The 27495-nt window shown below is 43.0% G+C and overlaps 1 protein-coding gene across 4 annotated transcripts; it reads left to right on the forward strand.

The window, feature by feature from the left end:
• The first annotated feature begins 9848 nt into the window (after window positions 1–9848).
• Window positions 9849–17407, forward strand: adcyap1b (adenylate cyclase activating polypeptide 1b). 4 transcript variants are annotated; one of them, XM_072467900.1, is made up of 7 exons: window positions 10889–11260; window positions 11507–11614; window positions 14085–14219; window positions 14665–14772; window positions 15226–15357; window positions 15794–15914; window positions 17007–17407. In XM_072467900.1, exons 2-7 carry the CDS (start codon window positions 11514–11516, stop codon window positions 17013–17015), a joined length of 606 nt encoding a protein of 201 aa, XP_072324001.1. In that variant the 5' UTR covers window positions 10889–11260; window positions 11507–11513; the 3' UTR covers window positions 17016–17407. The 4 variants fall into 4 exon arrangements, with proteins under 4 accessions (XP_072324000.1, XP_072323999.1, XP_072324001.1 ...); XM_072467899.1 differs by lacking the exon at window positions 10889–11260 and adding an exon at window positions 9849–9867 and having other exon boundaries at window positions 15794–17407; XM_072467898.1 differs by having other exon boundaries at window positions 10883–11260; window positions 15794–17407.
• Window positions 17408–27495: the final 10088 nt, after the last annotated feature.

Raw genomic sequence — 27495 nt, forward strand, 5'->3', positions numbered from 1 at the left:
GTGGCATTGGAAGCAGTTCAGAGGAGGTTCACCAGTTTGATTCCGGGGATGAAGTGGTTGACTTATAAGGAGCAATTAAACAGTTTGGGCTTATACCCGCTGGAGTTTGGAAAGATGAGAGGGGATCTGATCCAAATATATAAAATACTAAAAGGGATTGATAAAGTAAATGTAGACCAAATGTTCCCCCTTGTGGGGCAATCTAGAACAAGAGGTCACAGATGGAGGTTCAGTGACAATAGATTTAAACTGAGATGAGGAGGCACTACTTCTCGCAGAGGCTGGTGAATTTGTGGAAGTCACTACCCCATAGTGCAGTGGAATCTGAATCCTTAAATGATTTCAAGAGAGAGATACATACATTTCTGATTTTAAAATAAGGGTTAAATGATATGGGGAAAGGGTAGCGAGGTGGCTTTGGGATCAGGAAGAAATCAGCCATGATCTGATTGAATGGTGGAGCAGGCTCGAAGGGCTGAATTGCCTACTTCTGCTCCTAATTCCTATTTCCTATGCTTCCTATCAGGTTCAGGTCCATCTCTAGCTTAACTAACTTCTCTTATCCTCACCTTTTAGTAGTTGCAATATTTCATCTAGCTTTTAATAATCCAGGCACTACTTCCTCCCTCTCATACTTCTTTTTTGTAAACATTAATGTAAAATACTTGTTAATCATTTTCTGTTTAACCTCTACCAACTTAGCAGTTCTGAGGAAGTGCGGTAAGGTCAGAGGTGACATCTTTTGGATGCAATATTAAAACAATGTTAAACCATCTATCTCCTCATGGCACTATTTTAAATAAGAGCTTGGAATTTATCCCCGGTATCCTGACCAATATTTATCTCTCAACCAACAACACAAGAAAAGATTATTTGGTCGTTATCATAATGCCATTTATGGGACCTTGATGTGTGTAAATGACCGCCACATTTCTGACATTACAAGGAAGGCTGCACTTCAAAAGTACGAGACAATAATCTTTCTTAGTGTCACAAGTAGGCTTACTTGTGCATTGAAGTTACTGCAAAAATCCCCTAGTGCTGTTAAGCATTTTGGGACATTCAGAAGCTGTGAAAGCTTTTTTTTCTCTCTTCTTTCAGGAATCTTATCTCGCATTTACTGATTTATTTGTAGAATATTTTATTGCTCATTTTAATATTTTTTAGATTTGTTCTCATATTGCCCCCTTGTTTCCTTGTTTTCTCATATTTTCATCAGAACTGTTTTTTTCAGTTGTTCATGGGATGTGGGTGTCACTGGCTCGGCCAACATTTATTGCCCATCTCTAATTGCCCTTAAATGGAGAGGTGTGCTAGGCCATTACAACAATCGACAATGGTTCCATGGTCATCCAGGTTTTTACTGAACTAAAATGTCACCATCAGCTGTGGTGGAATTCGAACCTTGGACCCCAGAGCATTACCCTGGGTCTCTAGATTACTAGTCCAGCAACAAAATCATTCTGCCACCATCTCCCCTGTTGTCACCATACGCCCTCTTCTTCAGTTTTGTATTCTATTAATTTATTAAGGAACACTGAAACCTATTAATGATGTATGTTCACTTTGGACGATACAATCTCCTTTATTTTCCATTGGTTACCCACCATTCTATTTATCAATTTCTCTTGCCAGCTCACTTTAGTTGGTTCACTTGTAAATTTTGAAAATCCGCCCCCGGCCAACCTGATTTTTGTACTAATGTTTTTCCTTTCTATGTGGCCCTTAGATTTCACTACATTATGGTCACTGCTCCTTATGTGCTTAATGACATTTCACAAATCTACCTAATATTTAATTACTTACCATTAGATCTAGCCTCCTAGGGGTACACATCTCCAAAAATCTGTCCTGGTCCACCCACATCGACGCTACCACCAAGAAAGCACAACAGCACCTAGAAACTAAATAAATTTGGCATGTCCACATTAACACTTATCAATTTTTACAGGTGCCCCATGGAAAGCATCCTTTTTGGCTGCATCACAGCCTGGTATGGCAACTGCTCGGCCCAGGACCGCAAGAAACTTCAGAGAGTCGTGAACACAGCCCAGTCCATCACATGAACCTGCCTCCCATCCATTGACTCCATCGACATCTCTCGCTGCCTGGGGAAAGCGGGCAGCATAATGAAAGAACCCTCCCACCCGGCTTACTCACTCTTCCAACTTCTTCCATCGGGCAGGAGATACAAAAGTCTGAGAACACGCACGAACAGACTCAAAAACAGCTTCTTCCCTGCTGTTACCAGACTCCTAAATGACCCTCTTATGGACTGACCTGATTAACACTACACCCCTGTATGCTTCACCCAATGCTGGTGTTCATGTAGTTACATTGTGCACCTTAAGACCATAAGACATAGGAGCGGAAGTAAGGCCATTCGGCCCATCGAGCCCACTCCACCATTCAATCATGGCTGATTTCAATTCCATTTACCCGCTCTCTCTCCATAGCCCTTAATTCCTCGAGAAATCAAGAATTTATCAACTGTCTTAAAGACACTCAAAATCCCTGCCTCCACCGCCCTCTGTGGCAATGCATTCTACAGGCCCACCACTCTCTGGCTGAAAAAATGTCTCCTCATCTCTGTTCTAAAGTGACTCCCTTTTATTCTAAGGCTGTGCCCCCAGGTCCTAGTCTCCCCTGCTAATGGAAACAACTTCCCTACGTCCACCCTATCTAAGCCATTCATTATCTTGTAAGTTTCTATTACATCTCCCCTCAACCTCCTAAACTCCAATGAATATAATCCCAGGATCCTCAGACAATCATCGTATGTTAGGCCTACCATTCCTGGGATCATCTGTGTGAATCTCCGCTGGACCCGCTCCAGTGCCAGTATGTCCTTCCTGAGGTGTGGGGCCCAAAATTGCTCACAGTATTCTAAATGGGGCCTAACTAATGCTTTAAAAGCTTCAGAAGTACATCCCTGCTTTTATATTCCAAGCCTCTTGAGATGAATGACAACATTGCATTTGCTTTCTTAATTACGGACTCAACCTGCAAGTTTACCTTTAGAGAATCCTGGACTAGGACTCCCAAGTCCCTTTGCATTTCAGCATTATGAATTTTGTCACTGTTTAAAAATAGTCCATGCCTCTATTCTTTTTTCCAAAGTGCAAGACCTCGCACTTGCCCACGTTGAATTTCATCACTTGGACCACTCTCCTAAACTGTCTAAATCTTTCTGCAGCCTCCCCACCTCCTCCATACTACCTGCCCCTCCACCTATCTTTGTATCATCGGCAAACTTAGCCAGAATGCCCCCAGTCCCGTCACCTAGATCGTTAGTATATAAAGAGAACAGCTGTGGCCCCAACACTGAACCCTGAGGGACACCACTCGTCACCGGTTGCCATTCCGAAAAAGAACCTTTTATCCCAACTCTCTGCCTTCTGCCTGACAGCCAATCGTCAATCCATGTTAGTACCTTGCCTCGAATACCATGGGCCCTTATTTTACTCAGCAGTCTCCCGTGAGGCACCTTATCAAAGGCCTTTTGGAAGTCAAGATAGATAACATCCATTGGCTCTCCTTGGTCTAATCTATTTGTTATCTCTTCAAAGAACTCTAACAGGTTTGTCAGGCATGACCTCCCCTTACTAAATCCATGCTGACTTGTCCTAATCTGACCCTGCACTTCGAAGAATTTAGAAATCTCATCCTTAACGATGGATTCTAGAATCTTGCCAACAACCGAGGTTAGGCTAATTGGCCTATAATTTTCCATCTTTTTCCTTGTTCCCTTCTTGAACAGGGGGGTTACAACAGCGATTTTCCAATCCTCTGGGACTTTCCCTGACTCCAGTGACTTTTGAAAGATCATAACTTTCAAACTTGTGATTTCTTTTCTTTTCTTTTCTTTTCATGTACTTAGTGATCTGTTGATCTGCTCGCAGAAAAATACTTTTCACTGTACACGTGACAATAAACAAAATCCAAATCCAATAATTTGACCTAATAATGCCTCTTCTTTTGTCAGAGTATGAACAGAATGCTTCAGCAGCAAGCTGGTATTTGGTTGAACTTTCAAAACCCCATTCTCCCTATCTCCAGATGGTGCCCCCCACCCCACACAATTGACCCCTAATGCCCACTCAGTGATCTTCAATATTCTTCATTCTTCAGTGCTTTGCCACTACATTTCATGCGAGGGGGTGGCAGTCTCCTGCTCCTTGCACCCTGTGGCCTTTAATGCTCTTGGCAGGCATCCTCTGGGGGCTTTGGCCGACTTACTGATTTCACTGACATCATCTTCTGCCCGCTGACCTTGAGACGTGCTGATGTCAGGCGGGAGGGGGAATTTGGGTGAGGTGGAGATTGTCGTCATCTCCGCGGTGGAAGGCACTGGGTTAGCCTCCAGCACTCCCTCCTCCCGGATGGTGCCCATAGGGCCCTGGGGTCTCCATGGGAGGGACAGGCAGTTGGAGTGAGCTCCAGTGACATCTGAGTCATCCAGCTTTGTTGGTGCTGGTGCCTCCCTGCTGTCTGCACTATGGTGTTGACGCCCGAGGCGATAGTCCCCAGTGACTGGGCCATGCTCTGCAATACCTCGGCAATGTCCACCTGTGTCTGGGACATATGCCTCAACGACGGGGACATGATGTCGAGGTCCTCAGCCATGGTCGGTGGTGACTGAGCCACGCCTTGGACACCAGCACTCATGACGCTAACGTCATGCTCCAGGCTTTCCACTGCGGTCACCACCCAAGCAGTGTTGGCCTCAGTGCCATGCATTGCCGGTGCTATCACCTGTGCCCATAGCCTTTGGGATTCCTCCAATCGGCTATGTACTCACTGGCGTGTCTCTGCCATCCCATTGTGAATCTCACGGCCATGCCTAGCATTTGCATTAGCTCTGGGATAACCTTGCCCAGGTGGGGAATCGGGTATCCGAGGTAAAAATGGGATTGAAGCCTGCCGTGGGATGGAGGTTTGTGCCACGCACTAGTGGGAGGATGCAAATGGATGCAAATGTCTTCATGGCACATTTTCATCCACTTAGTGGGCGACACACCATATTTTCTTGGCCCACGTGATTGCCTGGCTCCTGTGCCGGGAATCACATGGGCGAGAATCACTACAAGTATTTCCCAGCGGGACCCTGATATGGTGGACCTTGCGGTGGGTCAAGGGGGTAATCCTTAAGAGAGTTGCCCCAAAGCCCATCCAAGGGCCCCCCTCTCCCCTCACAATGCCAGACCTACCCAACCCACTCCCAACAGCCCCCCTTCCACACATCCCTAGAGACCCCCTAAATAATGAGCCCCCCCACAGAGACACCTTAGATAGGGGGACCCCCACAGAGACCTCCTAGATAGGGGGACACCCCCTAGAAAAGAGACCCCTGTCAGGAAGCCCCCCAGAAAAGAGACCCATGTCTGGAAGCTAGGGAGCAGTCCAGAGGCAGTGGGGAAAAAAAATCACTGTTGCAACACTTACCTGGTCATACATCTGCTGGTTCAGACAGAGGAAGCACCACATGTCAATTCCTGGAAAGAGAAAGTGTTAAAACCCCTCAGATCCTTGAGCTGCAAGCCATTCATTCATTTCCCTTAGTGAGCTTAATTGACAGCTTCTCCAAACACATAGCTGTGAGCCTTGCTTTATTCATCTTCCTTCATGGTTCAATGACTCAGAGGTGCTGTAATCACAATGTTTATAAACATCAACCACTTCAAAGTGAGTTAAGAACTGTCAATTTCCAGCTGAGCACTTCAAAATCACTCAAGTGTTAAGGTGGGATGGGGGCTGATTTACCATGAGGGGTGGGGGACTGGTTTGCGATATGGGTGAGGGGCTGATTTGTGATGTGGGCAGGAAGGGGTAAAATGGCGGCCCGATAGCAGAATTCCCTCGGGAATCACACCATGAATAACCATGTATGACAAAGGATAGTTAATTGCTTCCTGATCTGCGCTCTCAGCAGGAGCGCAAATCAGGTCCAATCCAGCTCCGGTGGGAGAACAAAGTCTCCCAAATGGAGAATTTGCCCAATGTATTTTCTTGCTTCTTACACTTGTTATCATCCCAACTAATGAATGCTCACCACTGATTGAGATAAGAAGTAGAGAATCTTCATACAATATATTTTCTTTTTACTGTCGGTAGTATTTTAATGAACATTCACAAGTGCGTAGCATCCCATTGTCTCTGGACTCTCGTTACATATGAAGAGGATTCCCGGGAATTTGGATAGGTCTGTAGGAGGAACATTAGAAGTTAGGAAAGTAGGAAGGAAGGCAGCAGCTGCAGGCCAGTTATCTAATCATCTTCTCGTGCCCCTTCAGCTCCCACAGTATACATATAATAAACATCATAGTACATTGTTAATGCTGAAGCTCATACCTTGTACTAAAATTGCTGCAGTAATAATGCTTCTCATGTACCACTCTCATTTTTATATTTTCTTACGTATACCACATTAATAGGGAGAGCAAGAGGAACTTGACACTTTTGCCCAACTTGTTTATGAATCGCTATTCATTCACTCCCCCCCAAGCACCAGCCCCCAGACACCCACCCGCAAGAATAGTTAGTGAGCCTTAGTGAAATGTACAGAGGTGACCAGGAGGAGCTAGGAATAGAAAATGAAGACACACTCACAGTCCATGCCTAAGGAGCCTCGGTACCAAGACTTCAGATAGTCCATATTTAAAAGAAGGATGGCTAGTCGAGTCTCAGGCACATGTACAGGTACAGGAGGTGGTTGCTAAGGAATTGGGCTTCCACCCAAAACAGGTCAGCAAAGCAATTGGTTTGTACCCAAGCTTTGATCATTTGTACATGAATTTCAATCAAGGAATTTCAGGATTTTGACCCAGTGACAGTGAAGGGACTGTGATACATTTCAAAGTCAGGATGGTGTGTGATTTGGAAGGGAACTTGCAGATGGTGGTGTTCCATTGCACCTAAAGCCTTGTTCTTCTAGGTAGTAGAGGTGGTTGGTTTGGAAGGTGCTGTTGGAACACATCTTGGCAAACCATACTGGTTTGGAAATTTGGGAATTGTGGGAGAAGGCCTTGGGGTAAAATTTATCTTGTTTGGTGTTATAACCCCATGGGACCCATAGGGATGACCTGATTAATCTCCCCGTGAGTTTTGTGGAGTACGAGTTTCCCTGCTGAGGGGTGAAGGCCAATCAGTGGAATAGTTAACTCAGGACCTTTAAAGCCGGCCGAGGTAGGAGCCAAGCTGCAGAGTAGCCCCCACTGGGACTGTTACTTGTAAATACTTTACTTTTGGTCATAAACCATTCATTTAACCCTTCTTTCCAGACTCAACTGTGACTACTAAAGGTGGCAATGCAAATTGGGTGATAGCAAATCAGCAGCGGTGTATATGCAGAGGTCATTGAAGGTGGCAGGACAGGTGGAGAGATCAGTTCATAATGCATATGGTATTCTGGGCTTTATTAATAGGGGCATTGCCTATAAGGGGGAATGGGCCTACATAGAGTTCTCTTTCAGAGGGTTTGTGCAGACTCAATGGGCTGAATGGCCTCCTTCTGCACTGTAGGGATTCTATGGAAGAGCAAGGAGGGTTATGCTGAATTTATACAAGACACTCGTTAAATCTCAACTGGGATATTGTATATAGATCTGGACACCAAGCTATAGGAAAGATGTGAATGCATTGAAGGAGAGGTTTGTAAGAATGGTTCCAAGGATGAGCAGCTTCAATTCTGAAGATAGGTTGGAGAGATTGGGATTGTTCTCTTTGGAGAAGAAGGATGAGAGGAGATTTGATAAAGATCAAAATCATGAGGGGGGGGGGGGGGGCGGACAGAGTAGATTGGAAGAACTGTTCCTGCTCATAAACGGATCAAAAATCAAATGGGCACCGATAAAAAATGACTTGAAACAGATCACTCAGCTATGGTTTCGGCATTGAATCAGGCACAACATATTGGATCAACCCAGTCAACCCTGCAAAGTCCTGGTCACTAACACCTGGAAACCGGTGCCAAAGTTGAGAGCGCTGTCCCACAGAGACGTCACCCCACAGCTTTGTATAGTCATGCTCACTGAAACACCACTCCATTACATTTAATGGCATTACAATGATCAACTTCCCCACCATCAACATCCTGGGGCTCACCATTTATCAAGACGTTTGCTGGATCTGCTGGATAAATGTTTTAGATACTAGAGCAGATTATAGGCTGGACATTATGTGGTGCATAGTTCAGTTCCTGATTCCCCAAAGTATTTTTTTATAAGGCCCTTATCCCTTGCCTGAATGAGCGTAACTGCAGCAACACGCAAGAAGCTCAATGCCATATAAGAGAAAGCAGTCTCCTTGACTGGCACATTAATTTAACTTAAACACCCATGGCCTCCATCGCATTCTTACTGTGGTTGCAGTGTACACTGTGTAGATAATGCTACAAGATGCACTGCACCAACTTTCCAATGGTTCCTACACAGCAACTGTCACCACCTAGGCAGACAACGGCAGCAGGTGCATGGAACTACGTTGCAGTCCAGTTCCTTCAACGTGACTGGTTTAAAAACTTGGAACTTGTACTTCACAGCATTTTCGGTAGACATAGACCTTCATCGCAGGGAAAGCAACTCAATGAAGAAAGTCCACTAGCACTTGCTCAGGGCATCTGGGATGAGCAATAATTGCTGACCTTGTAACGACGCCCACCACAACACAGGAATGAATAAGGAAGAAAAGCAGCAGCTAGTACCGGGAACAAAAAATTAAACTTGAACAAACACAACACACACGTCATCGTCCTTCGGGGACGAATGTCTTTTCACCAAGTTACCGAACAGAAAACGATTCATTCAATAAACTCACAGGGGAGATTCTGCTGCTAGCCATAGAGTCATACAGCACAAAGAGTGATGAACAATACAGGCGGAATAAAATCGTGCGTTATACTGTAACTAGAAACTATTCTTAGTGGGGAGAGTTGCGCTCTTATATTTCAGTAAGAATGAGTAATCTCTATTGCTATTGTAACTCTATCGTGCTGGACACGCATGAGGCAATTCGGCGAACTTCTCTTTGGACGCGAGGGGGAGCTCTGATATCGTCTTTGCATTTTCCGGCAGTCGGGACGTGGGGGTGGGAATGCGGGAGCGAATTTAAAACTAATCACCTCATAATTGCTTTAGGGATGTGTACAGGAAATGCTAAATGATCATCCGTTGCCCCTCAAGACGCTGACAGCGTACAGTAAATGTGCAAAAGGATTTATGAGAATTCAGATGTTCATTTTGTGACCAAGTCGTGCGCTGCTGTATTTTACAGATCGGCACGGAAATAAACTCGTTTATATGACAATGAATTCAAAAACACGTGCTTGGCTTTTTAAACACGATGGGTTTTTTTCTAAAAGAAAAGTGCAAACGAACGTACTGCTTCTAACTACGTACCAGGGTCTTGTGTGGGCGTCAATATTCCACTTCGAGCGAGTATACAAAAACAGTCTTACTTTAGTTAATTCACCATGCGTAAACTCAAATTGTTGATCGAAAGAACGTAAAGAAATGTGAACAAAACAACCCTTGGCGACTGGTTTCACAGCCATATTGTGATTTTTAAAATGTTGTTCTTTCTCCATGTATGGGTTTAGAGCGATTTGACTTCGGCTGATACAAAGGAGCAAGCTGAATGGCCTGGCCCCCTCATCGGGGGTTCTTTTTAAAGGCAAGGTCAAATCACTACAAGCAAGTTTTTAATTTTTAAGTGGTTTTACTGGCGACCTGAAATAAATGAAAGGCTGCCCATGGTTGAGAAACTAATAGTACAGCTCTGAGAGACCGTCTTCAGAGAACGCTCCTGCAATGTACTCTGTGTGAAAAATCAGCTTGGAAGAATCAGAGAACAGCATTTGAAATGCCCCCGGTGAGAGGCTTTGAGTATTGTGGAATCTGCAGTGCTGTTTTCATGTGATTCACTTATTTCTATTGACACGCACCACCTTTGAATTTTCAGAGATCCTGTGGAAGTATGGTTTCAGGCTTAGAATTAATAACCCCCTTCCTAATGCCCTCCCGAACACAAAAGCAACAATCCAGGGGCTGGTTTGTTTTATCACCACCATTCACTATTGAAATAAGAGCTAGTTGCAGTTCCATGGGTCCAAAACAAGCTTCAGTTTTGTTGGAATAATTAAATTGTTCGAAAGATTTTTTAAATATATGTTTCAAAGGTGGAGTTCGACATTTCACTATTAACAATTGGGCACACGAAAGGGTGGCGTGGTTGGGGGGGTTATCATCTTCGAACCAAAGTTCGTAGAATACCATCAGATGTTGGATGGTATCTTTCCAATCTACAAGGGAGATGGCATGCCATTATTTTCACTGTGGGTTACACCGAGATATATGCTGTTGATACAGTATTAAACCATGTTAGGCGCTGGACCCTAGCTAATACTTTGAGTTCACTAACGAATACGAGTCTTGCAGAAAGATAAAGAGGGTAAATTGCTACCACCAGCATTTAGGTCTTTTTCAGCCCAGGTTTTTATCGGATTGATGCTGTTTATACCCTTTATGCTGTACCATGGTGCCACTTTTAATAGATTTCAACCCTTGTCAGTGTGGGCAGCGCGAGCGCCTTTCGACACTTGCAATCCACATTTCCAAAACTTTTAAGATTTTTTTGGCCAACAAATTCCAGCTGGACTCTATACTAGTTTATGTCGCAACACGTTCACCTTGCGCGCGATCTACTTCCCTTTACTTGTCATCGTGACAGAGTTGAGTTATTGTTTTTGTTGACACGAGAATTCTAAAAGTGGCCTGATGAAACCTGGCACAAAAAGCAGCGCAATAGAATGTTTAATTTGGTCTAAGTGTTTATGAGTGGGTTATGACTTTGGCCAGATAAACGATGAGAAAGAGTGTTATATTCCGGGAGGAATAGCACAAGCTGATGACGTCTATTGGTGATACATGGTCTTAACGTGACTTGCACTGACTCTGAAAAGAAGGGAAGCAGTCTGATTCATGAATAAAAATCCGAGTGCAAGTGTACAACAAACAATAGTTCATAAAAAAAAAGCTAAGATGTAGACAAATGTTTACAAAGACATCTGTTGCTATGTGTATTTCAAACAGTGTTTGCGAAGATTTCTGATAATTGCATATATATAATAGCGTGGAACCGTGGCAAGTTGAACGGCACCAGAATCTCAGCGACGCCTCAGTGAACTGCCGTGAGGAAGATTTTTATCAGATCCAGAGCTAAACCTGGACCAGATCGTGCACAACACTCAACCAACCTGCGATAGGTATGCGAGAGCCAGCAAAGTTACAATCTAACTGCTGGGCGCTACTGCCTTGCCACAGGATAGGATCGAGAGATTAGGCTTTGTTTTATTTTGGAAAGAAGAACAATGTTTATATTTTTTAAAGAAACTTTTTATTTCTCAATGCCAGGCTGAGGTGCTCGTCAAGTCGAGTTAATTTGTTGAGAGAATTAGGCGCGATAATTTTGCTTTTCGATTTTAAACTTTCGAAATTCATTCACTTTACAGATTAAGAATGACCAACAACGCGACGATAGCATTTATGGTTGTGTATGGGATCATAATGCATTGCAGTGTTTACTGTACACCGACTGGAGGGAAATACCCGACATTTAGGTAGGTGTCTTTTGCCCTGCCATTCACTTTTCTCTGTCCACCTTTCCCATGTGGATCTTTTCTCTGTAGCCCTCCTTTCCCTCAGTGTTATTGTACTGGGCACTGACTCTCCTTTGCCTGGGCACTGACTCTGCTCCTCACTGGCTCGCCCGCCCTTCGCATGTGGAGACTTTCTACTTGTTGACAGCGAGTGATGTGACCGCGATCCCGGGCGCCCCGCTCCGGCGCAGCCTCGGGATTTTTTGATCTCCCATTCTTTGAGAAGCGTGGGAAATAGGACGGGATGTGAGTGAGGGCGAGGAGCAGAGAGAGAGAGAGAGAGAGGTGGAAAATGATAATGATAGGGACACAGAGAGTCGTGGCGGATGGCGGGGGGTGGGGGGGGGGGGAGAAATTGTGACATTCAAATAGATTGAGACGGGAAGCAGCGCTAAGTTGCAGGAGATGTCGAGTTAAAGGCAGGATGTGAAAGAGGCAGCCGGGGGCAGAGCCACAATGCCAGGTTGATTTTCCTTTAGAAACGTGCTGAAGGAGTTGGATGATGGTGCCTTTGAGAATGGTAGGATTTTGAAACCCCCCACCCCACCCCAAACAGTGGGTTTGATGCCGGATTGTAATTCATCTATCTCCGTGTGATAGGAAAGCATCATCCGAGCCCCTTAGTCAGGTTGCAGCAAGGGCTGTGTTCTCAGAGGCAGCCGGAGGGGCGATGTCTGCCAGTACTGCTTTAATTGGGGGGGGGGGGGGGGGGGGAGGGAAGCTCACCGCAATCACGCTGAGTAACGGGAGGGAAAGGGAGAAATGTTCAGCATCCATACCGGCCACAGAAAATGCCCTTTCCGCGGATTGAGCGGACGGCACAGGAAGTGGAGCTTGTGCATGCCTGCTTACTCTGATGGACTTGAGCGAATGCAGAGACTGAGCCTGATGGAATTCCCGGGAGGGCCCCGTGTAAAATCGCGTCAATTACTGTCATGGGGCGAGGAGGAGGGGGGGGGGGGGGGGAGCAGCATTGCTAAAGGCTGCAGCAGATCAGGAGCATGAGCTGCAGACTTTAGAAAACTACAGGCCAGCCCTTGCCGAAATTTAGAGAGAAATGGGAGAGAAAAAAACTGCTTAAAGTCCCCAGTTTCCCTGACGGGAGATTGGTCAGGTTTGTAATGTCTATTTGTTTTTAGCAATGCTGTAGCTTGAGTGATTTTTTCAAATTTAATATCTGCAGTCCGGGAAGCCGTCTCTTTGGAATACACTGGGAAGCTGCACGGTGATAAATGGTGTATTGGATCAGGACCGTAAGAAACCCTGGCAGAAAGAGCAGCTAACCGGGAGGGACCCAGAACTCACCCGGGAGGCCAGCTTCATTATTATTACCCGGGAGGTTCCTGTAATCATCCAGGAGTCAAATAAAAATGTCAACATTACTGGCATGGCTACTGAAATTAACACTTGATAGGATGGCGAATTGTATGCTTAGAAGCCCTTTCGTTGGGTAGGCTAATGCGCGGGTCGTGAAGATTACTTGCATTCTCGGGATGTTTAAAGCTTTATAATAATCTTTATAATAATCTTTATTGTTACAAGTAGGCTTACATTAACACTGCAATGAAGTTACCGTGAAAAGCCCTTTAGTATTACGAATGTCCTCTAGTTTCCTGAGCATGATGGGTTTAACATTAGGAATACATCTGTTATTTGCTGCTGTGCATTATTTTGCTTCAATTATGATTGATTTGCCGATGAATTTTGTCCCCCAACATCAGAGACAATTCATCATTTTGATGATGAACGCCCAGTGTCAGAGGTTTAACGTGAACGATGTTGAGCGAGGGGATTGTCAGTCGTTCTAACGATTACTGGCAACACCCAAGTTATTATTTAATTTTCTGATAGTTATTTCTGTGAATAAACGGGGGGGGGGGGGTAAATATGAAGAACGGTCCTGGTTTCATATTGGTTCCTTTGATAACGATTGGAACCGGTGAAGGTAACGAGATTTCGTCTCATAACATACCTGACCTTCTTCCCCTGGGGGATAAACGGGAACATTTTGGAACTTGCCGGGTTGATCTCGCCAGAACGAGTCATGGAGCAGGTTTGAACATGGTGTTTCAATTATTCATACAGACTGTGAAGCCCCGGGAGAATAGGTCAAGCGCCCAATCCCAGAAAGTCTTGTAGTGTCCGGGGATTTCCATTAACAGGGCTATGAATTACTTATGGCAATGTAGGACGTCGGTAACAAGTTGGGCCCCACTTGCTAGTTTGCTCACGTCTGCCGGGTCTGGGTAGACTCTTCAATCGACGCCTCATCTCAATACTAAGCAGGGCTCACCTCCTGCTCCGGGAACCAAGTAAATCGCCAACCCCGAGAACAAAAGCCCAGAGAAATAGAAGTGAATGTTCATTCTTCCACCACCTCCTTATCCCTCCGGTTGAGCGCACATTTTAAAATCTTGTTCTTCCTCCCCAGGGTTGAAGATGAAGCGTATGATGAAGAGGGGAACTCGCTACCTGATCTGACTTACGAAACTGATCGAAACGGCATCCGAATTCCTTCATCAGTAATCGATGATGTGAACACGTTATACTACCCGCCGGAGAAAAGGTAACTCCTTTCATTTTTGTGGCCCCGAAATGTTACCCGACCTTTGTTTAACACGGTTATTTAGATCAGAGGATTCTGATGTGTTATTTATTGCATACTTAGTTCTCAGATATCCGTTTTATAATAAGGAGACTCAGTTATTGAAGAAGCCCCGAAAGGGTTAAGCAGAACAGGACAGCACAAGACACGGGGTTCTTTAAAAACAGTGTCAATTTATGTTAATCAATTCAATAATTACCATGCCAGACCCGATCGTCAAGGCGCTCCGCAGTGGTAACTGATCCAAAATCCTGCAATATCTTCGCGGCGTTCATTACAGAGAATAGGAATTAGGATCGGAGCCACATTGTCGGCGCATCCGACTTGTATCTTGAACAAATGATGTGTTTGGTCCTAATGGTGGATCACTGATGTTTTCTTGTACATTGGCCTTTGTGTATTTCAGAACACAAAGACACGCGGATGGGCTACTAAATAAACGCCTCAGGGCGTTGTTGGCGCAGGAAATAACAAGAGAGTTCGTTCACTCCCTTATCCCTGACAAACGCGATGGGTAAGTTTTGTACCACTCGATCTTAATATTGAGGGACAAAAATACAACGCTCCAAAGAATCATCTTTTCTTTCTGGTACCTCCCTGAGGTTGCGTTGCTGCTTCATCGCCATCCCCACCTCGTTCATTCCATTCCCTCCATTAGTTGTCTTTGCCCCATTGCCCCACTCAATCAGCTGAAGCCATATTTGGGACACCCCCTCGGGAGTGGGACTGTTTACATTCTAGTTCTGGAGATCAGGGACATCACTATTCATGATGCGAGGTCCCCTAAGAAGTGCTTTCATCTGAATCCTATTGATCTGAAACGTCCTCCTCTCATCGCTCAACCTTTCCAGATGTTAGCGCGGTTGGAATGGCGCAACTTTAGTGCAAGATGCGTTTGAACCTATCAGGAGTTGTAGATGTGATATGCAAGCGGTGTCGGAGTCTTGATTTTATTTTTTATCTGCAGTGGCAGCAGTGTTGAGAAGGACACAGAGCCCCTGTCAAAGCGACATTCCGATGGCATCTTTACCGACAGCTACAGCCGTTACAGGAAACAGATGGCTGTCAAGAAATACCTGGCAGCTGTCCTGGGCAAAAGGTATAAACAAAGAGTTAAAAATAAAGGACGCCGAGTATTCTATTTGTAGCGACGAGTGATCACCCACCCGACGTATACAGCCCCATCCAAGATTCGTTCCAAACGACTGAATAATCATCGCTCCTCTGTTATTTAAACATGTATTTATGTATGAAGTAAAGCCATTAAAAACGAATATTTTGATAAAAATATTGTTTTTTGTAAAACACTATAAGAACGCACAAATCTACTTTGTGGACGATTCATTTTTGGGTTATATATTACAGAGCAGTTCATACAAAGCGTGCACAAGAACAATATCGGTCTGCGTGGCTGGTTTTATATGAAATACATAGCTATACTCGGTGTAGGTATGTTGGGATATTGCTTCTGTTTGTGTGTGCATATGCTGTATTCAAACTAAAATTAAAAGGATAGTGTTTTTCATCCACAACAGCCCTGAAGATATTAATATTACCCAAATTTTCGACGACATAGACATTGATGCTCTGCTTAGGCTACTTGAAGGGGATTATGATATTGGTTTGGGAGAATTGCTGCAGCAGATTCCTTGGTCGGTGAGTTCCAACACAGGCTGCTTTCCCACAAGACAAAATTAAACTCACGCCCCACCCCGCCCCTTACTAAATAAATAGCTTCTGCACATTTATACAATCGACTTCAAACTCACATGTCGCGCCTAGTCACCAGGTTTGAAACAGCCAAGTCATCTCTAGCGCCAAAGGGCAGGGTGTTGGCGAAGAAGGGAAAAGGAGCCTTTGACGGGGTATTTGATGTATGTTAAACGATGCTTCTGCCGTTTATGAATGGTTGCAGATGTGTGTGGGGGGGGGGGGGGGATCAGCTGTGCACGGGGACAAGGACCACATTTTAACACCCACATCGTGTACTGCAGATCAACCCTCCCCAAAAAAAACCAAAGGCGTGGACAGATTGGGGTGCCCTTCAGGAAATACAAAAGTTCACGATCTTGTTCCGTGTTTGCTACGGGGCACCCGCTTCCAAAGAAAGGCACTGAGAATTCCCCATCAGTATTGGAGGCAGCCTCACAAAACTCTGGAGCAATATTGTGATAAAGTGGGATATTCCGCTCAAACCCGGAATGCCGGTAATCTCATTGATGTGTGTGTGTGTTGGGGGGGGGGGGGGGGGGGGCGGTGGTAATTTAGATGAGTTTGAGGATTAAATTGAAAACTCGTGTCGATTTTCGTACGCAAAGATGATCTTAAAATCGATGATCGAAGCAAAAAAATGGTCTGGCTGTCAAAAAATTTGAAGTGAACGGTTGGCTGTGTGAGGAGTGATGTTTCAGTTGACCAGGGCGACTACAGCAGCCATGTGAGTTTGGAGAGTTGAGACGCCGCCTCAGCAAAAGACGCGAAACGCCCCCCCCCCCCTCCCCCCCCACTGGGTATAAAGGATCAAACATTGTGCATTATTTAAAACTTCGGCAGAAACGCCCTGGCCATTGAGCCCTAAACGGATCACGGTTTTAAAAAAAGCAACACAAACGGCGCGGTGTTGTCTGTAGAAATAAGGAAGAAAACGCCACGCAAGGCGTAAGTTTTCCGGTATCCTAGTAACTCATAGGCATTTGGATCTATGCCTGTCTGAAATCAATCTTACTTTAATTTTGCATTTTCCTCCAGGCAAATTGACCCAGGATGCAGCTCTGGTGCCTTGATTCGTCATGTAAACCGACATGAATTACAGAGAGTTTCTTTTTGGTTTTTCCTTTTCTTTTTTAAAAAAAAGTGGCCCTACATTGCTGCAACCCATCACCCTCCATTTCAGCCTTTTAACAGTTCGCCGATCTCGTGGTGTGTGTCGTTGCAAGTTGTGGAGTCGCTGATGTGTGTACTGCGCTCAGTGTGGCCGGCATCACTCACTATTCTAGACGTTTCAATAAAATGCTGTTGCTTCCTTCATGTCCGCGCGCGTGACCTATAGACCTTTTGTTTGTGTGTATAACCATAGGGACACCAAATGCCTTACTAAACTTTACACAGACTATTGATTGATTCTGATTAAACAGTAATAGAAACTGCAATTCTTGGACCCCTTTTTATTTGCACGGTGGGGTAAATTAAGGAATCCAAACGATTCGAGGCAGGCAGATGTATTTCGATGAGGAACCGATGGTTCATTGTCTCCTAACACACTTGGGAAAGTTTACACGAATACATAAACTTTCATATTTCGCTTCATCTTCGCACGTACTCCAAGCAGGTTTGACCCTGATGCTAGAACTAATGCTTTCAAACTATATTCATTCTAACTCATTCAGCGTTCTGTAAGGGGCCGAAGTACAAGTAGAATTAGTTTATGGACAATACGGTATCTTACCGCAAAGCTCCACGGGCTGGTTTATGGAAAGCATTCTGAAGTCTAACAATTACCTTGCAATTTAACTAGACACTGTAATAGCACATCAACCATCGGAACTCTTAATCAAAAGATTAATTTCCAGTTAACTTGATTCCCATCCCATAGCCCGAATGGTCGTGAACATATTGGCCATTCAAAACTACCCTCTAATAATACTTTCATCCCATTTGCCCCAATGCATTTATTCTTCCACGGTTTTGCATGGAAATTTAGAATTTTCGAAGATTTTCACACCAAACCGAGATTAAACCGCAGTGAGTTAGGGGCTAACATGCGGCAGTTCCATTCGACTCACACACTGCCCGGATACAACACTCTGTTCCGAGTGACCCGGGGAGGCTGTGGAGGGAATATTGGGCACTTACTTGCCGGGCTTTGGTGAGTTTGACATTGACCCAGTCCCATTTCTTACTCCCCCTGAGAACAATCGCAGGCAACACACAGTCGCAGTCACTATTTGTAAAGTGCATCAACCCCCAAACCAGATGAGTGCAAACTAAATAGCCACAAACTCTTGCAGGTACAGTAGTGCGAATGGGTTCATCCGCAATCTTGCCTGTCCGACAACATCTTAACAATATCTGCTGAAGAGCTAAGGTCTGGCTGAAATTGAATCAAACAAATTTCGCCCGTTTAATAATATCCACTCGTGGCTATGGTCTCAATACCGACTAATACCGAAAACTAATTTCAACCAGTGCAACCTGTTAGCCCTATTGCGATCCTTCAATCTAACCTGAAGATTTCAATCTGCTGCACTATAACATTCTGCTATTGCAATGGTGGCAATTAATTTATTTCCCTTGTTAAATATGGCGCAAAGTGGTGACAAATGGCATAAACAGTAACACTGATGTTTAAAAAGGTACCCGGGCGATCGATTGAATGGCTGGGGACCTCTTTTTAAATAAACGAAAACCAAAATTGAGTGTTGGCAAAGAACAAGTTAAAATAATATCAAAACATTAAACTGGCGTTTGAGCCATTGTGCAACTGTCAATGCACGGAGCCTCTGCTTTCTTGGCAGAAAGCCAGATGAAGCAAGCAGTATAGTTCTGGTTTTCCAGCTTCACAACACTCTTCAGGCAGCTCCCATACTATAGGGGCCAGTCCCAGCTCAGTATCTGTAGAGTGAATTGCAGCTGATGGACCTGAGTTATACTGCTTGTTGGGCATTGCATTTTCATCAATGGGGCAAAACTTTCTGCATGTCGGCATCCACACATACACAAAAAGATTGTTCTCCAAGCAGTCGATCTTTATTGGGCAAGGGTATAAGTTCTCTTTGAACATTACAATGATCCAAAAATAAGTTTAGTGAAATGCCTAAGTGCCCCAAGTGACATATTTAACATGGCTGCCCACCAGACTGGTGTTAACGCCTAGTGTGATGCCCAAGTGTCACAAGAATATCTACTAGAAGTGATTTTACAAGTGCTGGTTGCATTGCATATAGGGCTCAGATTAGAATCCTGTTCTTGAGTTATAATGTCACTTTTACATTGATGTGTAGCCAAAAGTGTTCCACAATGATGAAAAAGCAATTGTCCTGTAAAGAGATACTTGTCTCAAGCCAATATTTCGAACAGTGCTATGTGGAAGAGCAGGTGGATGGAACTAATTGGATAGATCGTTCATAGAGCCAACATGATAGCTTGAATGTCCCCCTTCTAGGTTGTGTGATTGTCTCTATGATTCAATAATGGAATCATTGGCATAAATTTACCACGGCATAAAGAGAATATTTCAAATTTGATATACACAATCTATTTAACTAACTATAAGCTCCGTGGTAAACGACAAGTATTTAAGTGAATGCATCAATTCCCTGAAAAATGTTTGTTCTGAACTTAACATTTGTATCAAATTGTTTTTAAAAAGTCACACCTTTTTAATTAGTCTCCTTGTTACAGTACTCATCGATAAATTTGGTGCTTTCCTCAGGATAGTACCCGTGCACATTCATCAAGCCTGAATGTTCATGTTTGTTCCCATGTTATTTTTAAATGACAGAGGAGCTGTACACATGTTGAACAGACTTGCTGAAATGGTTCCCATTGCCATTCCTGTATTGATATCAATTCAAAACTGCTCCATGTTGATGCAAAACCAGAAGCAGTGTATTACTTACAGTTTCCAGGTGATTTTGGGTTGTCAGTATTGTCAGCATATTAACAAACGTCGTTCAATAGCGGGAGAAAATGAATGGCAGGATGAGCTCTGTTCCGATGTTGAAAACATGCAATATTATATTAAGAGGTTCTTTTTATTATAGAAATTCCATCTTGGTTGACTATCTCTGACATTTCAAAACATGATTTGACAGTGGATTATAATGTTGTGAGTACAGATTATGTAAAGCTATCTCTAGATAACTAGTTCACACGCCTTAATAATCTTGAAGTAGTTTCCTTCCTTTTGGTATTCAACAGGGGTTGAGAATGTGTCACATTATTGACCTGACTCCTGGATTATGTTACTGCTTTTTCATTGATGCACATTCAAAATTGCTTTGTATCAATGTAAACATTATAATTACAAAAATAACAGTTATTTCATGTTGTCAACATTTTAGTTAACAGCATGGTTGTGGTAAGAATCCAAACTAACAATTTGAAGTTTTTAATCTACATTGATGATCTTTTTCTTCACCACCCATCCTTCCCCATCCTTATGCTACCATTCTCCCAGATCAGAAGAATAATAGAGGTATGGTTTGTTGGAAAACAGTAAATTATAAGAAAAATAACTAGAACAATAATTATATGAGAATTCAAATGTTGTTCTCTGTCCCATTCTGTTGTTTAATTTTGGGTGTGAGTGAATTACTAGGTGACATTTATATGCCTTAATAGCCTTTGTAAAAGTTAAACTAGCTCTAATATATTGTTTCTTTTTAAATTGTATAATCTAGAAAGGCAGAACTTGAAAGGATAAGGAATTCTATGAGGCAATAGGATCAGGAAAAGTTAGACACAGTGGACAAAGGGAAGGCAGAAACAAAGGTCTCAAATATTTAGAAGGACAGAATTGAAGAGACAGCAGGAGAGAAGAAAATAAACCAAAAAAAGGCAGGATGAATAGTTGACGACATATCCTTCAGGTTTGACATGCACATAATTGGGGCATAAAGAATTCATGTGAAGCTAGTTTTCACTTGTCCATACATTGTGCACTATGTGGATAAGCAAATGAGAAATACAGATAAAGCAGAGGAAAAGGCCATGTAGAAAGAATGAATTTGGAAGTACTGTTACCATCACACTAATATTGCAATGTGATTATTTTTGTTTGTTTTTTGAATTTGGGGAAGAACTTTCTTGACACAGCCACATGATTTCTTCAGTGTTTCCATTGTTAATCTCCCACAGTGTTAGTATGTTGCCCAGGTAAGCAAAGCCTCTCAAGTTGCTACCTGCTTCATGCTGCTACTCAGCAGCATAAACTTCCCACTCGTTTTCTTCTGGCTTACAGTAGCAGGGTATCAGTTGGTTCTCTACTTCTGAGCACCAGGCGATGCAACTGTATATTTTGATTTTTTTTGTTCCGCAAGGCACAGTGACAATTTCTTCTTTGCTACCAGCTCAGAGGAAATAAAGAATACATAGGAGGTAGAGAAATGTAACAATTGATGAATAAGAGTCACACTTGGTGGCCGGTTTCAGTTCAACTGTTGTTAAATGAATAGTGCAGAGGATTGCACTTGTACAGTCCCAGCAATAATGACTCAATATGTGTTCCATTTTGCAAAACACTGCTGTAGTGCCAATGGATTAAAATCTGTACTCCATGGCATTGCATCTATCTGCAAACTGACATCCATGTGGCAGTTTGGAACAATATTATTCCAGCTTTTAGGGAGTAGGCAATCAGTACTCTTTGCAAAAACTGTAAAACAACTTAACAGTTACATATCATTACCACTGACTTTTTATATCATGTTTTTCTTGTACATTCTGATATATTTTTGTCTCAACAGTGAGTCTGGATGACAGTGCGAAGGACAGTGGTATTGTAAACACTGACAATGTTGGAAAACTGAGTTAAAAACAGAAAATGCTGAAATGCACAGTAGGTCAGGCAGCATTTGGAAGAGAAGCAGGTAAGTTAACTTTTTAAGGTTGAATGCTGATCAACCCTCTGTGCATTTCCAGCATTTATTGATTTTATGTCCTTTATAACTTATTGGAACTACCAGTGTGAATGGAGTGGGAAGCCATTAATTCACTTTTTCACATAATGGACATGGAGATGCTTGGATAGTAGAAACCAATGTTTAGGAGTCAAAATAAGTTTCTTAGAATAGAAAGATACAATGAGTCATGTCCCCCTTTGGAGGTCCATGTTTGGGTGGGGATGGGTGGGGTGGTGCGGGGGGTGGGGGTGGGGGCAGGGTGGAGGATGCATGGGGGTGATTTATTTACTATAACCAGATATGTGGACTTAGGAATTGAGGAAACAATTTTGAAATTCATTGATGACATCAATATGAGGTTATGGAAAACTGATGAAGATTGCAAAAAAAAATCACAGGATGACATAGATAAGCTGCAAAAAAGTTGGCAAGGACAATTCCATGAGGAAAAATGTGGCAATTTATTTTGGATGTTTTACTGGGGAGTTAATCTTCAGTGGTATGATTTGAAATGGAGCAAAGGGATCTTGGTTTGCAGGTACTTAGAAAATGAAGTTAGCAGTCCAATCAATGAAGTCAAAGTTTTGTACCTGTAGGCATAGAATACAGGAGCAAGGCGGTATCGTAAACTGCGACAAAGTGAGTATGATAGTGTAATATAATAATGTAATAAATGCGAGTTGTGATACTGAATTCAATAAATATGATGTATTGTGAATTAGTGACAGAGAGAGTGACTTTCAGAGGGAACCTGCCACCCCAACCAATTCTGGTTTACATGTAATTCTTGGCTACCAACTGGTTGTCAGTCAAGTGGGCTAGAAAATCACTCAATTCCACAAAAAAACCACTGGAAAATGGCCAGCCATCATCTTTTCAGGATAACTAGGGATAGGCAAAAAGTTTAATTTTGTCAGTGTCACTTGCATCCTAAGGATGAGTTAAAAGTTGCCGTAAGGTTTTAGGTAGGAATAGGGTATTCTGTTTTTGTGCACCACCTTGTAAGAAAGTTTGAACATCAATGGAAAAGGCGTAGTATGGATTCAGTAAAATGAGGTTAATTATAAATTGTGATTTAAGAAGATAGGGCTCTTTTTCAAGCGAGGGCTGACTGGTAGTAGATCTACATGATTGTGAAGGTTTATCAGAAGGTAAATTGTGATAGATTGTTTCCACTGATCAATGAGATCCCCCTACCCACGCCTCCCATGCATGCCCGTAAGCAAACTTGGCAGGGTTTGCTTTACAGGCTTCATGTGTAGTGAGTGCCTCGCCCCTGCTGATTAAATATCTACCCTATCAAATCAGTGATGCTCCAGGCTGATGAACTCCACCAGAGTAATGTGTACATTTCTGGGCCTAGTGCAGTACAGGTTCACCAGAATGTTATTATTGGATTGGATTGAATTTGTTTTATTGTCACGTGTACCGAGGTACAGTGAAAAGTATTATTCTGCGTACAGGCCAGACAGGTCATTACATACATGAAACAAAAACATAGGACATACATAAATACACAGGAAGAGATGTAGCAAGACGGTCTGTGTGAGAGAGCTCACAGAGAGTACCCATGCTCTGATGCCATCTTGCCATCCAGGGTTCCAGTGGTTAGATTATGAGGAACAATTAGATAAACTAAGGTTATACTCTGGAATATAGAGAGTTAGTGGGTAATTTGATTGTGTTTTTTGGATTTGAAAGGAATTGATCCAATAGTTAGAGAGAAACATTTTCCACTGCTTTGGGTGTCTGGTCAGGCCATGCAGAACAAAGGTTAGGAATACCTCTTCACGCAAAGGATGGTAGAAGTGTGGAACTCTTTCCAACAAAAAACAGTAGATGATAGCTCACCTAATAATCTTAAATCTGAGATTGACATATTTTGCTACCCAAGGTTATTAAGGGGTATGGAATCAAGACAACATATAGAGTTGTTATACAGACCAACCACCACTCATTCCAAATGTTCAATTACCTACTTTTATGCTGATCTTTTAATTGATGGTGCTCATGTGCTCAGTGTTTAAATAAAGTTATTCAAGAGAACAATCGATGTTGGAAAACAAGTGTATTAACATTAATGTCAATTTGCTTTAACTTTGATTTTTTTTGAAAGAGGCATCAATTAGACTTATGCATATATTTTGCTATTGTTTTCAATGCAATAGAAAGGTTGATGGAAGCATAATATTCTTTAAATGCAGTTTGATAGTTCACCACTTATTCAGACAATTCTGTACTAATAGCATTGGTACTGAGGAGACATGTCACCACTGTAAAGTCTGAATGAGCCCATGTCATTGTTTATGCTGTAAACTATTATTTTTTTGGTGGTCACAGTTGGCTTGTATTGTAGACCTAAAACAAAATGTAAACTTTTCCCCTTGTAAAGCTTCATTTACGTATATTACCTTAAACATAGAGAGCAAATATATGCACATCTATCTAATAGCTATATATCTGCAGACCTCAATGTTTTAGATTAATTTTATTACTTTGCTCTCACTCATAAGTTCCAAAAATTTGTTCTCACTTGTAGAAATCTTCCAATGATGTAGTTTTCCTATAGCTGTAGACTTTGGTTCTGAATTTTCTGAGGGCCTGGGGCACAATCCCAACATAAAAGTCTGCCTTGTAGCGGTAGGTTTGTGATTTCCTGTTAGTGGTTGGGTTAAGCAACATCTCCTTCCATCCTAGAAGTGACCTACTGTTAAAAAGGAAGTAGGGCAGGTGGAATGGCCATCTTGTGTGGACAAGTGCCAGCATCTAGGCCAACAGAAGGATAAAGTGGAACTCATAGGCACATCCAGGCCTGACTTGTTGTGGAATATTATTAAGTACTGGAGACGGCAACAAGCCAGTCAGCCCATTCTAAACACATTGACTTTTGACTTATTGATTTTCCAGCTTGCTAAAAAAGGTCCTTCACCCAGCATCTGCTAGGCATTACATCTTGCACATGCTTTCTTATAGAAGGAGCATAAGATATGTTTATTTTGGCATTGCTGCACAGTTCATTTATTTTAATTATGTGATCCTAAACGTACTCTATATACCTGGGTGGCATCAGGAACATTGGCCGCTGGGACATCCTGCATTGTCCCACTTACAGTGGCAGGATGGGATTGATGAGTTAACATCCCCTTATCTTTAACTGGTTATGGTATTACTGTTTGCATAGTTTAACTGATAACACCTCTGAGTTTCAAGGTTCACATCCCGCTCTTGGACGGAAGCACCAGTGATAACTACAGCTTCCATCTTTTAGAAGAAGGATGTTAAATTGAGGCCATTCTTCCCTGTTCAGAAATATGTTAAAACTCCCATTTGTCAAGGAAAGAAGGGGATGGCCTATTGTTTAAACTAACTCTCCTCCCTCAACTAAAACAGATTAACTAGTAATTCATCTTTATGTTATTTGTGAGACCATACTGTCATGTAATAGTTGAACATGACAATTCCTTGTGTAATCTGGGTTCAGGTGCATATCAAAGTGCTTTGAAAATGTATGTTTTTCCTTCTTATGTACTTTTCGTCCAGTATTTTTAGTCATTCTTTTACTCTTAGTAATTTCAACATCCAATGAGGCATATTATTAAAATTAAAAAATGACTGGGTGGCACAGTGGCTAGCAATCACGGACCCGGGTTCAATTCCAACCTCAGGTGACTGACTGTGTGGAGTTTGCACTACCTTCCCCTGTCTGCGGGGGTTTCCTCTGGGAGCTCCAGTTTCCCGCCACAGTCAAAGATGTGCAGGTTAGGTGGACTGGACATGCTAAATTATCCCTTAGTGTCCAATGGTTAGGTGTGGTTACAGAGATAGGGCAAGGTATAGGGTGTAGACTCGATGGGCTGAATGGCCTCCTTCAGCATTGTAGGAATTTTATGTTTAGTGTTTGGTTAACATTGCGCTCATCTGTTTATCTTGGTTCCTCAAAGAATAATAACTTGGTAAGTGAGGGTTTGAGGTATGTGCGCAATTAAAATTATTCCCCAATTTTGCCAAATATAATAGTTCACAGAGAACATATTGATATTTTAGTAAAAACGTAATTTTTTAACCAGCATTGACAACACTAATTTGAGTTTCCCTCAATGATAGGCTGTTAAGATGATATTACTAGTCTGGAACTTCATTGACTGGCTGAGTTGGAAACAGCAACTCTGAAATGGCCTGAAGACTAGGTTGGAACTGCGGGATCCCAGAAATTAAGACATACACTTAGAAAATGTCTCCATTGCTAAGATCACTGGAGCAGGTTGGCAGTGAGGAATATACTTGAGAGTTTCCATGTCGGCACCAACAAACTTTGCTTGAACCACGTTTCTTTGGAAAAGTTTTTAAAAAAAGAAACCCGATGCTTTTCTGATAAAGGTGGACACCATTTTAATCAGTGTATTTCCCAGAATGGCAATGAATGGCAGTTGTAATATAAGGTTAAAATAATGTTGATACACTCAGAGGCATAATGCTATCAATTATTATCAATCCAGCTCCCACATATTTTCTAGCTGTGCAATACCTTTGAGGTAATTTCCTCAAAGATACTATTATTATTCATAGTCTAAACTAAAAAAAATTGAAGATCTACATAGAAGGACAAAAACAATTTATCAATATTAATCACAGTACCTTTTTAGCAGTTTGATTTTTTTAAAGAGTTACTAATGATAATATTATTTCTTTAACAGTATATTTGGTTTAGCTATTAAGCAAAATATCTAAAGTTTACAGTGCAGCACATATCAATTTGAGTTGCTTTATCAAAGGAAAACTTCAATCAAAGCATAACTGATATTTAAATTATAAATCACAATTTTTTTGCTTTTTCTAAAAATATAGGGCTGGATTCTCCGATTCTGTGGTTATGTCTGCAGGGTTTGTCTGGTCTTACGACCAAAAAGTCGGCGCCACCCCCGCACTGATCCTCCACCCAGTGGGGGGCAAGCAGTCGTGCCGTGTAAAGCCCCAGGCTTTATCTGCGGACACGGCCACAGAATGGCCGGGTCTGTGGCCGCGCATGCACACGGCGGCGGCCTGCAGTGGCCACACCGTACAACATGGCTCTGGCCGCATGTGGACCCGGCCTGCCAAATCTGCCCCCCGTAACCCCCCTCGCCAAGCCTGGACCACCCTCCACCAGCCCCGCAGCCCCCGCCGAAGCCCCCCTGCCAGCGGAACGGCTTCCCCCGACTGTGGAGGCGCTGGACACAGTCTGCAGCCAGCATGTGAGGTACCCAAATGTTGTGAGGACGTGCGCCCCACTCCGTTGGGGACTCTGCCCATCAGAGCATTGGGGGAGGGCCTCAGATGACGTCCTGAGGCCGTCCCAACGGCGTGCAGGAGTACTCTGATTTTGAGGGGGCGGAGCATCGGAAAAACGGTGCCACCCCCGATTCCAGCATAAAATCACATTCTTCATCCGACGCTATTTTGGCATCGGCGATCGGAGAATCCAGCCCATAGAATTCATAGAATGCATACAGTGCAGAAGGAGGCCATTTAGCCCATCAAATCTGCACCGACCCTCTGAAAGAACACTCTATCTAGGCCCACTTCCCCACCCTATCTCCATAACCCTGTCTAACTATTGAATATGAAGGAGCAATTTA

The sequence above is a fragment of the Scyliorhinus torazame genome, chromosome 11 (assembly GCF_047496885.1).
Source record: "Scyliorhinus torazame isolate Kashiwa2021f chromosome 11, sScyTor2.1, whole genome shotgun sequence".
In the NCBI taxonomy this organism is placed as follows: domain Eukaryota; kingdom Metazoa; phylum Chordata; class Chondrichthyes; order Carcharhiniformes; family Scyliorhinidae; genus Scyliorhinus; species Scyliorhinus torazame.

Excerpts from the sequence above, each read along its gene's own strand:
- adcyap1b (XM_072467899.1), top strand. The coding sequence starts at position 11,514 with ATGACCAACAACGCGACGATAGCATTTATGGTTGTGTATGGGATCATA. Across the intron at positions 14,773-15,225 it reads ATCCCTGACAAACGCGATGG|TGGCAGCAGTGTTGAGAAGG; the intron begins GTAAGTTTTGTA and ends TTTTATCTGCAG. Across the intron at positions 15,358-15,793 it reads GCAGCTGTCCTGGGCAAAAG|CCCTGAAGATATTAATATTA; the intron begins GTATAAACAAAG and ends CATCCACAACAG.